At 40.4% G+C, this 13,177-nt stretch overlaps 1 protein-coding gene across 1 annotated transcript in view; it reads left to right on the forward strand.

The window, feature by feature from the left end:
* pde8a (phosphodiesterase 8A) overlaps positions 1-10,731 on the forward strand; it is a 51,395-nt gene extending 40,664 nt beyond the window's left edge. Inside the window, exons 14-22 of the mRNA XM_026163964.2 lie at positions 492-656; positions 3,170-3,218; positions 3,455-3,590; positions 3,711-3,909; positions 5,786-6,003; positions 6,818-6,950; positions 7,705-7,869; positions 7,991-8,120; positions 9,707-10,731. Coding sequence (XP_026019749.2) covers positions 492-656; positions 3,170-3,218; positions 3,455-3,590; positions 3,711-3,909; positions 5,786-6,003; positions 6,818-6,950; positions 7,705-7,869; positions 7,991-8,120; positions 9,707-9,813 — 1,302 coding nt within the window. The 3' untranslated portion in view covers positions 9,814-10,731. The remainder of the gene's footprint in view (positions 1-491; positions 657-3,169; positions 3,219-3,454; positions 3,591-3,710; positions 3,910-5,785; positions 6,004-6,817; positions 6,951-7,704; positions 7,870-7,990; positions 8,121-9,706) is intronic.
* Positions 10,732-13,177: the final 2,446 nt, after the last annotated feature.

A 13,177-nucleotide genomic window follows, 5' to 3' on the forward strand; every position in this document is an offset into this window, starting at 1 on the left:
TGTTGCTGCTGTGACGCTACATTGTGTATTATAGCTAGAGGAGTGCGCTGGTAATCTGCGAAACTGATGTTTGTTTGGTTTTTATTGTTTTTATTTTTTACAGAGGATCCATTTACTTTTCACAAATAAACAAAATTTGTACATTTCCAATGAGTCATCTAGCTGTATTTGTGACCCTTTTTTCTTTCCAATTTACACGTGTGTATGCCTGAAACTACAAGGGACAGAGCCTTTTTAGTCTGGCCCCAGAGGCTTTCAAATGGCCCAAATAAAGTGATGCTAGTTTAATGTGCATTGTTTGAAACACACTTTTATTGGAGAATTTATGATTATTTTGAAAGAATTTCTTTATTTTATTTGTACTTGGTTCAACGTACATGTCATTAATAATCATCATGTTTACAGGGGGACTTTTTACCTCTCCTGTATATACTACATCATAATAATAATAATAATGACGATGATAATACTTACAATATTTCATTACACAGGTAATCAACATCATTAATGCAGCACAGGAAAGCAGTCCTATGCCTGTTGCTGAGGCCTTGGATCGGGTACTGGAGATTCTAAGGACCACTGAGCTCTACTCTCCACAGCTGGGAACCAAGGATGAAGATCCCCACACAAATGACCTTGTAGGCGGGCTGATGACGGTAAGTCGCAGATCCTTTAAGAAGTTTGAAACAACCCGTTTCCTCCATCTGCCAATGAATCAGTTCCTATATGACGACTCTTGAATAGCCAGGATGCCTGCACTATGAATGCCCACGATGTGGTAACGTAAAAGCAAGCATTTTGGGAACGTCCTTGAATGTGGCTCTCGTATTTTTGCAAATATATCAATTCGTATTTTGGGAGACTGTAAGAGAGCGGGAGGCAAAAAGCGACTCACAGACAGCAATGGTGAAGAACAGAAGTAGAAAGAGTGCCAAGTTGGCAGTCTTGGCAACAACTCCAGAGGAAGTGTTAGATTGTCCTTTGTGCTCCTGTAGGCTGGAGAGGAAAGCCCACCCCACCCTTTCTTTCTCCCCCCGCTCCCTCCCTCTCTCTCTCTCTCTCTCTCGCTGCACACATGAACCTTTTCCTCTCGACTCCACAGGCCTGGAAACATCCTGTTCTTTGGATCCGATGAATAAGCATGGCTTTACTTATATATGTCCACTGCGGAAACACAAAAGCATAGAGGTGTTGGTCCTTCGCCAGAAAGATTTATTCTGCATAGGTGATAAAGCTAATGGAATCCGAAAACCATGAGGTGTCTGTGATTAGAAGATTATTTATACACAATCGTACTGGTTTATGAGGTGCCTAGCTGAATTTCTGCTTTGCTGAAATGATAGGTGTCCAGTTTGTTACGGTGAACGGGATGCTGGCTCTGAACTTAAACCGCCCAGTGAACATTAAGAGAGGAGCTGTCATTTTTCTGGGTGAAGAAGTCTTAAAATAGCCAGCATGTAGCAGAGGCAACGCCACCATGAGACAATGCGGGGGTCAAAGATGAGCCAGTCTCCTCTTCCTTTTTCACTTGTGAAGTAAACATTTCACTGTGTGACACACACCCATGGACTCACCAACACCCAGTAGATATATCTAGCATGGGAATGACTGGATGATAGAAGTCAGTAATTTTCATTGCTGGCGAGTTGGAGAAAGAACTTGAAAGTTGATGTACATAATGTTATAGATGAATTCTTTTGTGTTGTTTTTTTTAAATTATTATTTTCCATCAATGTGTCGATCGTGCCTTTGTCGGCCATGCTGACTTTGGCTGACTTGGGAAATTTGAAATATAGTTGAGCAGAGACAGACCAACTGCTACAAAGTGATGGGCAACAGGTGAACGGCTTTATATGTAGATAGGGCTCAAGGTGCTATGGCGACTCAGGCTTTGCTTTGAGTTGCATGGCTGTCCTGTTAACGAGCAGGGAAAGCCAGCTGATCCGCATTGTGTCCAAAATGTCATGGCGGTCCATTCAAGAGCTATTTATAATATTTGTAAATTACCTTTCAAATTCTTAACACACAGTGTGTTCAGCACAGCTGGTACAAATCACAGTCCTAGCAGAGCCGGATCATTACGCTTCTCACCACGTGTTTGATTATTTGGGTGATGAAGTGTTACCCCACTGATAAGCTCCATTTGCTATCACAGCATGCATCAATGCCCAGAGGAAGACAAATGTCATGATGAAATCATTCGATGCAGATTATCTGACCTGCGAACATAACTTATCACAGTGTTATTTCTGACTCGGTCAGTTCAGAAATATGTTTCTCTTTTGACTGCGTATTGGTGTCATTAATAAGCTCAATTTGGCCATGTCATCCCTCTTTGTGCGAGTGGGGAAAGTGGTGCGAACTGTCGGCTTAACATGGCCTTTAAAACATTGTGTCACCGCAGCACAGATGGAAGAACACTCATAAAGGCAGGAACAACAGGTCTATTTCTACATTTGTCATTTTTTCTTCTTTCTTTTTTGCACTTCCTTAAAGAGCTGTTGAGACCAATCCAAAATCCAACCACCTGCTTCTTATTTAAATCACATTAAATGCAGGTGATAGCTGACGTTCATCTTTTGAACATGGGTTACTGGGACTGCTGTTTTGGTTTAATGATTTACTGGCTCTTTAACTACCAAATTAAAATGACTCATAGGTTGTGTGTAGATAATATTACATTTTTAATTTTTTTTTTATTATTTATATTTACTATTGGCATGGAGATTCCTCCTGACTTGTGGCTCATTCATGTCATTCATGCTGTTTTGTGAGTCGCTAAAAACATCTGTGATGGCTGAATCCAGATGTTCAGGCTGATCTGGCACAGATTTCTTTAAAGTCCGAGCGTGTGTGTGTGTGTGTGTGTGTGTGTGTGTGTGTGTGTGTGTTCGTTCCAAATGGCTTAATTTTCAAAGATAACTTTTATATAACATCTAATGCAAGCGTAAACTCAGAGCATCCTAAGAGTTTCACTCTCCAGATAATTTTGACAGTACGCCGCAGCATTTATTATAGAGGTGATGCTGGTGCTCCTGACAATGAGCTGAAGTCTTCAAGTTGCGCTCTGAAGAAAGCTAAAGGATGGATTTATTCATTCTGTGCATGCATTTTTTCAACTCTTTCTCTCCACCTGCAATCCCTAAAGCTCTTTGTTTCTGGTTTTCAGGATGGTTTACGCAGGTTGTCAGGAAATGAATACATCTTTTCCACCAAACGTGAGTTTACAAAATGCATAATGCAATTGTGACACAGAGTACAGATTTTTCATTACATTTTCTTTCCAGCTTGGGTGTATATTATATATTTTTGTACATTTTGTGTATTTTGTATCTTATATTGTTCAACTGCCTGAATCTCTAAAAAAAAAAAAACAACAACAACATCCAGTTCCCTTCTTCCCTTTCCTCTTCATTTGAATTCCTCCTTTGTCATGTCTTCCTTTTCCTCACAGAGCCCCACCATCTCCCCAGTCACCTGACAACTCCTCTGTCGTTAAACGACATCCCCCCTCGAATCGCCCAGACCATGGAGAATGAGGACTCTTGGGACTTTGACATTTTCAACTTGGAGGCGGCGACCCTGAAACGGTGAGGCTGAACCTGTTTAATGCTGCAGGATTGATTTGTGTGTTTTTTTGGGGGGGGGGAATAAAAAGAAGACTCGCGATGACAGCTTGTGTTAAAGTTTCATGTTCAATCATCCCACAGGCCTCTGACCTACTTGGGCCTGAAGATCTTCTCCCGCTTTGGGGTCTGTGAGTTCCTAAACTGCCCTGAAGCCACTTTGCGCTCCTGGCTACAAGTCATTGAAGCGAACTACCACTCGAGTAACTCCTACCACAACTCTACCCATGCAGCTGATGTCCTGCATGCAACGGCCTATTTTCTCTGCAAAGAGAGGGTCAAGGTAAATTAATAATGTTAGTTTTAAAAAGTATATTACAAATTAAGCTCATATTTCCTAATTACTTGTATCATTTAGAATTAAAAACAATGTTCACTTGTGGTTTATTTGAATGATCTTCGGTCAGAACCAGATGCTATAGATGGATAAAATAGTTTTTTAAAGCTTCAGCAGCCTGCCCTACTTTTGTTTGCAAGAGTTCACCATTTCTGATTTTTGGACCCAGACCTCTACAAGTAACTAAATGCTGGAAGGTAACACAGTCAGACAGAAGTCTCAGCACGGTCTTGGGTGTCACTTGTCTTGTCTGAGTCTACTTTATCCTAAAAAGTCTTGGTTTTGTCCATGTGTGTCAGTAGCTCAGTAACTGTTGGGTGATGTGCAGTGGCTAAAGCTGCTTACCAAACAGTCTATTTCTGAACTCAGTGCAGTGATCTTTCATTGGCTTAGCCCATAAACTGTGAAGTTATATCACCATGGTTAATAAATCCCTTGAAATCTGCAGGGTTAGCAGGTTTAAAATCTGTTATGTACTGTTGTATAGCATACTCTTTAAATGTGTTAAATATACCTCAAATCAAAAGTAGAACAAAGCTTAAAAAAAAAAAAACAACCCAAAAACCAAGTGCTTTAAAGACTAAATGATTTTTGTTTTCTGGCTAGCATTAGACATGAAATGTGTATTGATAAAAGAATAGTGCAAAAGTCTTGAGCCACTCCTCGTTTCTTTCTGTTATGCTTCCAAGGAGTCAGACTTTCTTGTGTTATTATTTTTATCATTATTATTTTATTTATATTTTTACAGCAGCCATATTTTACTCCATTTAACACTGACCTTTGAATCAGCTCAGCATAAAAATGCATCTAGCTTAAGCAATGAACCAGCATTGTGTCCACACGTAACAGACAAGTCAGCAAGCAGTCTGTCACAAAAACAATATTTTTTCCCACTTTTTCAGTCGAATCTATGAAAAATATCAAAGATAACTCAGTTTGATGGACATATAGCTTTTCCTCACCAACACGATGATTCCCAAAGAACTGTTTGCTGAAATGTTCTTAAAAAATGTGAGGAAATTGGACAAATGGGAGGCAAAAGAAGAAATGACAGCCCTAAAAACACTATAGATGAACAGTTTTTGAAAGTCATGTCTTTAGGAAAGAGGAACCAATCCAGCAAACGATCTGAGAGATAAATCTGAATCCTCAGTTGATTCATTTCCTGCTCACTGAAGTCTCATCAGAAATGGTCTCAGTGGAAGGGTGGCTGTCAAGAAAGCTTTTCCTAAGGAAGGGAAACGGGAAGAAAATTACACCAGAACTGAAATGAAAATCAGTGACCACAGGTCTTAATAAATGATGAATCCAAATTGGAAAATTTTGGTTCAAATTGTTGTTGTGTGTACGGAGGAGGTCAGGAGAGAGGTACAACAATGAGTGTGAGCAGCCATCTATAAAACACGGTGGAGGTTCTCTGATGGTTTGGGGCTGAATCTCAACAAATGTTGTTGGGAATATAAAACTGATGGAATTATAAAATCTGAAAATGCTTTCAGATCTTCTATGCAAAACCAGCTGGAAACATTGGCTTCATCTTTAGCACACTGCCAGTGCAGTAAAAGCAAACCTGGGTAGAAGAACGCACAGTGGAACAATATCAGTCATGGATTGGACTCCCCAGACCCCAGATCTCAACATTGTTAAAGCAGTGTGGGATCATCTTGACAGAGAACTGAACAAAGATGGAAATGTTTGTTATATAAATGTTATAATAGTAGAAGGTTATACTGTGCCAACTGTTAGTATAACTTATCATTCACCTGATAACGGTTAGGCTATTCAAATGCCAACCTTTAACTTCATTGGCTTCTACCAACAGCAAAGTCTGGATCCCATTGATGAGGTGGCCGCCCTGATTGCTGCTACCGTGCACGATGTGGACCACCCAGGCCGTACCAACAGCTTCCTTTGCAATGCAGGAAGCGAGCTGGCCATCCTCTATAATGACACAGCTGTACTAGAGAGTCACCATGCCGCACTGGCCTTCCAGATCACCACGAGAGATGATAAGTGCAACATCTTCAAAAACATAGAAAGGTAGGAGATTTATGATGTGGCCGTCTGTGCGCTTGCTTTTACTGCCAGCAGCTCTGTAAAACACCACAAGTTCCCCAAACATAAATGTATTAGGTGTCCAGACTTTAAGCTTTTTCCCTAATAACTGAGTTAAGAGGAGGAATTTTTAGGATGTAGCTACATTTGAAGCCTCAAGGCCTAAATTAGTTATCGTTTAGACAGCTTGATGTCTAGTATAATCTGCTGTCACTGTGTGCTCAAAGGACTAATATTTGCCACACAGCCTTTGCTTGCACAGAGTTGGAAAACTGATTACTAAATTTCTATTTTGGGATTAATTATTTATTTCAGTTTAAGTGAATTTGCTGACTTTTGATCAGATAAACCATGATTCCAGGTATTTTATTTTACGTTTTTTTTTTTTTTTTTTTTTGCACGCTCTACAAAATCTTTAGATTTTGCAACATGCAAGGTCAGGCTCATTATATTTAACATATGGAAGCACTTTGAGACACGCACATGATCTGAAGTATCATAGGACTTAAGTCTCCTTATGCACTGATGAAAGTGATACTGTGTGTTTGTGTGTGCTGACAGCAGCAGGGTAGTAATGTGATTTGAGTCCCAAAACAGAATAGCTCACATTTGCTGGTCCCCTCCAAGGGGGAAGGTGAACAAAGCATTCATTCATGGCCACTGTCACTGTAGTGAAGGGGAAAACTGTTCACACGGGTTTCCAGGCTATTTACCACACTGTCATCTCACTCTCTGTTTTCACTTCTCCCCGTCTTTCTCTCCCTTACCCACGTGATTTCTGTCAACACTTTCTCTCAAGGAATGAATATCGAACATTACGACAGGCCATCATTGACATGGTGCTCGCAACTGAGATGACCAAACACTTTGAGCATGTCAACAAGTTTGTCAACAGCATCAACAAACCACTGGCTGCTCTGGAGGAGAATGGGGTGAGAATGAAACTGGAACACTCTCAAATGATTTTTAATATAGATTTCATACCTGTGAGGAAATATAATTTCCCTTTTTTCCCCTTTCCCCCCTAAATAAACCAGATAATGATACACCAACAGTAAGCGAGCCACAGTGTCTTAAGGGCTTAGGGAGATGATGATACTGGTGTTTGCTGTGGTACAGATGTCTTTGTGGGGGGAGAGTTTTGCAACTTGCTACCATCTTTCTCATCCCTGTGTGGAATGCTCAACACAGACATTTAAAAGCTGTATTGCTTTTTTAAGTGTAGGATTTTTAGAGGGCTTGTGCGTTTGTGTCTGATGTAAAATGTGATGAAGGTCAGGTTTGGTTAATAAAAGAGTGCCTTGAGGGAAAAACATAATATCGTTTGACTGTAAGACAAAACACAAAGATCGGGAATAAAATAACTCTGCTAGGGGAAACGGATCTTCTTCTGCAGGTTGGTTTAACATTACTCTCAGTGAATTCAGTCTTGTAACATAAAGTACAACCCATATGTTGTGACTTCATGAAGATTGCTGTGCTCATTTACATGGAAGTGTAACGCATAATTAAACGTCTAGAAGACTAAACCCTATCAGCTGCCAGGGCTGCTCTTTGTAAAGACATATCAGGTTATTCGTGAAGTAGTACACTTGTAAGGTGCTGTTGATTTTAACTAAAAACTTGAATTTGAGTTTATTTTCTGGTAAATGTTTGCTTTTTCTTTTCTTCTTTCCTTATATACAGGGAAACAACGATGAGGAATCTGTCAAAAGCGTCTTGACATCCCCCGAGAATCGCATCCTTGTCAAGCGGATGCTGATTAAATGTGCAGACATATCCAATCCATGTAGGCCTCAGGAGCTCTGTATAGAATGGGCTGGACGAATCTCAGAGGAGTATTTTGCACAGGTGATTAGAAGGGGCAAAAAATAACATGGTGTTGAATGCGTGTGGATATGGATCCAGCAGGAAGCAGCTGTAATGTGTTTACTGGGATTGATGACTCCTTGCGCTCTTATCTCTGATGCAGACTGACGAGGAGAAGAGACAAGGTCTACCGGTGGTCATGCCTGTGTTTGACAGAAACACTTGTAGCATCCCAAAGTCCCAGATTTCCTTCATAGACTACTTCATTACAGACATGTTTGATGCATGGGACGGTAAGTCTGCACAGCATGACATAAAAAGTACTTTTATATCTATATTTGTGTCAATTCCTATGCATGCACAGGACCAATATTCGTAGGAGGTTCAGTTATTCGCTGTAATGTGATTAGTTGGCATTTGTCTTTCACTGCCATAATAAAATTCTCAGTGTTATTAGATCACAGCAAGCATACTCGGTGTTTGGTGCCATCAAACATGGCCTTTTGTTGCCTTGTAAAGAAATTAATCCAAAGGCTTATACTGTAGGCAGATACACTATAGATGTTATCATCCTGGTAAGCTTGCTAGTGTTGTCTAGCTTGGATGGATTGGCACGCCCGTAGACTGTTAGGGAGCATCGCATGCACATAGATGTCTTCTAATTAGTGCTAACTCACAAATAAAATAGTCCTACATTTTCACACAGCCATGTTATTATCAGATAATCATTAAAAAAATGCTGCAAAAGGCACCGAAACCACAAACACAGTTGAGAGGACTAGTTCAGTGACTTCACTTGGTGACACAGCTTGCATTGGCTGCTGTAGCAGTAGCCGTGCTCTATATCTGCTTGTATACCAAGAGGTTATTCACTTGGGGTGGGCTGTGATGCTTCAGTTGTTTAGAACCACTCTCAAGTGACAATTAGGTTGCTCTAAAGTCCAATCGTGCTCTTTTCTCCGTGTAAAAGCCGACAGCTGACACACCATTGGGGGCAGAGGAGGTTACTAATTCTCCATAATGTGCCCCAAACATACAGGGGACAAAAAAATGGAGTTTATTCCTCACTTTCTGTAATGGTAAATTATTACTTATAAAGTGCTTTTCTACAAGCCTCATTCACCCTGTCATAAAAGCACTTTTTTTTCCCCTCCACCTAAGTGCATTCATGCATACACTCACACTCCAGTGCATGCATCAGGGGCAACTTTGAGTTCAGTATCTTGCCCGAGGATGCTTTGACGTTCAGAGAAAAGTAAATGGTAAATGGCCTGTATTTGTATAGCGCTTTTCTAGTCCCTAAGGACCCCAAAAAGTAGCCGGGGAATCGATCCACCGACCTTCCGACTGGTTTACGACTCGCGCTATCTAATTAAAGTTAGTGCCGACATACAACGCTAACTGATTTATCCCCCTGTAATTAGTTAGCATGCATGTGAGTGGAGGGATGACAGCTGAAGAGCCAAAATGGTGGATTACGTCAGTATTATGGTTTCATTCTCTTTTCTGTTTTTTTTCCTGTGTGCCCGTGCACACACACACGTCTGTATTGCAAGTATTGGTTATTTGTGCAGAAATGACATGAAACCATAGCGAGGCAGATTCAGTTTATTATGACTCTCATAATAATAATAATATTAATTTGATCCATCACTTTTATTGGGTATTCGGCCATTGGTAGAACCAAAGTGGCCGTCGGAGGAACAGCAGTTTTTGTCACGTTCCGCTGTCTTCATTTTTCAGCACCAGATGCTGCTGCTTGTTTTTATACTGTGACAGTGAGATAGAGATGTTTATTAAATATAAATGTGTCGTACTATCTTTGAAACAAAATGTAATCTTTAAGCCTCATCTTGATCTTGCTTTTTCTTCTCCCCAGCTTTTGCAGACCTCCCCAATCTTATGCAGCACTTGGACAACAACTTCAAGTATTGGAAAGGCCTGGATGAGAGGAAGCTGCACAGCCTGCGACCACCTCCCGAGTAGGTGCTGCAGTGTTTGTGCCCTGGGACTCTGTAATCTGAGGCAGACCTCCTCTCTCTCTCTTGGCTGGGGGGGGTCTCTCTCCCTGCCAGCCCAGCCAGCCAAGGGGCTTCCTCGCCTTCACTCTCCTGCTTCCGTAGCACACCGAGCGTCCACATGTCCGTCCATACAGAGAACCACAGAAGGACTTCCTTCCTGACAGGCAGTTGCAGCTGTAATGCTGCGGGCTTTACGAGCCTGTCGTACGCGAACTGTGACAAACAGACACGGACACGCAGCATCCTTACGAACTTCTTGTGCCTCTCAGGCAATCACAGTGTAGCTGGTCAAGTGACATGACTGAAAGAGGGTCGTTAGCGGTCTTCTGGCGAAGCACCCGTCCCTCCCCGATCGCCACGTGGGCACTCCTGTCTGCCTGTGAAGTTGTTGTTTGAGTAAAAACTGCTTGTTTACTGAAAAGACTCGATGGAAGCGTGGTCTGGATGAAAAAATGTATCTTTTCAAACCAGGCTGTGAAATCACTTTTGACCTCCATTCCTGTGCTCGCAGCAAGGCAGGACTGCTCTTTCAACCCCCTGGAGGTCACACCATGAAAGAACACTCCACTGCTTTCCTTTGTTTTGTTTGTTTGTTTGTTTTTGTTTTTGTTTTGGGGCAATATTCACACGTGTCCGAGAGAAACCCAACCAAGTTGACACATAGCTATCTTAGTAGACATGTGAGAGGAGATGCTTTCTTTATGGGTTGGGGGCGGTGGACCTTTCTCTTAGGCCACCGCTGAGAGACAAAAACCTCAACATCACAATCGTAGGTATCTAACTGCAGATGATTTGGTGTGTACATTTTTCTTAAGATGTTCCATATTTTCTATATAAAAATTCCTAAATGAATTAGTTGACGAGAACAAAATGAATTTATGAAGAGCGAGAAAAGCCAAAGCTAATGAAGACAAATACTACTATAACTCTCGAAAATTCACAATTATTATTCATATGAAGCATTACCATATTAAACTTTTTTTTTAAATTTTTTTTTATCAAAAGTACAGTACCAGTTTGAATGAACACTTTTGTATTGCACTGTAAACAATATTAGAAATGTCTACGTCTCAGTGATTTGTCCAGGGATGGGATGTTGCATTGGAGAATAAGCTGTTATTGTTGATCATCGGGAGTTTGCGCGTGTGTGTGTGTGTGTGTGTGTGTGTGTGTGTGTGTGTGTGTGTGTGCGCGCGCATGCGCGTGTGGGTGTGTTTTGGTTGTTGCTGCGAGTGCGTGGGTGTATTCATTGCTGCAACAATCCCTTGCTCTTGGTTTAATGCTGTAAACCGCTCGACATTTGACAACAGCAGAAATATGTGAAAACATTTTGGACTTGAAAAATTTTGTCTCCCAGAAATTTTTGTATCTGGTTTATCCTACTGAAAAGACTGCCTTATTTTATACAATATTTATACAGTACATCCCACTGTGCAACTGCAACAGACATCTGGAGTTTTTATTATGACATAGTCAGAAGGTTATGTTCAAGGAAATCTCAATATTTTTATAGACAATGAATTTTACACTGGATTTGCAGCAAAAGAGATCAACCATTATAGCTATCTGAATACTTTTGAATGGGATGGTCACGCAGAGCATGTATACAGAGAACTAAATGGTTAAGAAGGATGTGGATCGCAGAGTTGTCTATCACTGTCTTTAAGCAGTCTCCTGGAGGCCACCTTGTATTGATTTTCTTTTTTCTTCTTCTTCTTCTTTGTTTTTGGATCAAACATCATTCTATTTTGGCCACTTGTCCAACATCCTTCTGCACAGACCCAGGGAACAGCTTTTTGTTCAAGGTTGGATTCAGATTAGGATACTAATATATGTTAAAGATTGTCGCTTATTAAGAATATTTCCTCTTTAAACAGTATATTAAATGCCATAACAGCTAAGCAAATGGTGGTTAACAAGATGCGCTGACCACGATTATCGTTGTTTCTCTCAAATGACAGAAATGTACACGCAATCAGGGGATTTGTTTGTTCCTTCTGATACACATTGGTCTGAAGGCACGGGAAAAAAAATTAGAAACTATTCAATGAAAAATAAAATAATGTCAATTATATATTTAATGTCTATGATTCAATGCCTTTTTTCTTTTTGACTTGCTCATTTATTTCATGCCTGCAGTAAGACTCTGTGTCTGCCTCTTCAGGTTACTTCCATTAGTTTATTCTTTTCTTTTGACTTAATTTAAATAAAAGGTTTTCAACATTTTGTGAAGCATCTCAAACTACATGGCAGCCGGATAACACCCCGTGTGACACACTTCAATATAGTATAAAATGGTGAAAAAACAAACACAGTAACATGTGACTGAGGCTACTTTTTTCTGTAGCACTTTCTTTTTAATCTACAAACCTCGAGGAAAAATAAGACACGTGTAAGATTCTTATTTTCATTTTCTTTTTGATCCTCCCACATATGGTTAAAACGGGACTTTTTAACTCTGGTTCAAAGTACATACTCCTTAATTATTTTTTTAAGCTGCTTCATTGAGGTATTGGAGAAAGAACACGGTCTTGCTGGTTGGTAGGAAATGGAAAATAAACAACAGTCTTCAGTGTTTACATCACTTAGCCGACCCATATATCCACCACAACCTCCTCCCTTCAAGGTTTTGCCTTTTTACAGACAATGTAGTTCAACTTCCAACTTCTTTCCCAGCACATGGGAGTCAATAAGTCACACTGCTGCTGCTAGAGATCCTTGTCAGCTAAATATAAACACGGGTCATTTAAAGTTCATCCTCTTCCTCTTTAACAGTGTTACAAACTGTTAATTTCTATAGAAACTGCTCATAACACACATTTAATCCATGCTGTTTGTGTGAACAGGTGAATATGTGTGGGATGGGGTTGTTTTTTTTTTGTTTTTTTTTTGGCTACATTGAACATAGTCTCCAAGTCCTTAAAGGAAATGCATGAAGGCTGCCAGTTCTTACTGTCTGTGCCTAAAGTACAGTTATACTAGCTGTCTGTTTAACAAAACTGACCCATATATAGCCTGTCTGACGGATGTATTGCCTGGTTACTATATACAGGCACTAAACATTGAGCTGCAGGTACAAGCATACACACAACAATGACAGGACGGTTTGTGCATGGTAATATTGGCAGCAGAAATATGGCACTAAATTTTCATAATGTCTCTCTTGTAGACACAATAAGGTACGCAACGCGAGCAAATGCGGAACTGTACAAAAAGACAGACATGTTGTATTTGATGCTTTCGGCCTGAGATTGCATGCAAAATGGGAAAATAAGCGCTTTGTGTTCGCGCTGTCCTTGGTTTAAGATGCTGGGGGGAGAAAAAAATAA

Source organism: Astatotilapia calliptera, chromosome 1 (assembly GCF_964374335.1).
Source record: "Astatotilapia calliptera chromosome 1, fAstCal68.1, whole genome shotgun sequence".
NCBI lineage: Eukaryota > Metazoa > Chordata > Actinopteri > Cichliformes > Cichlidae > Astatotilapia > Astatotilapia calliptera.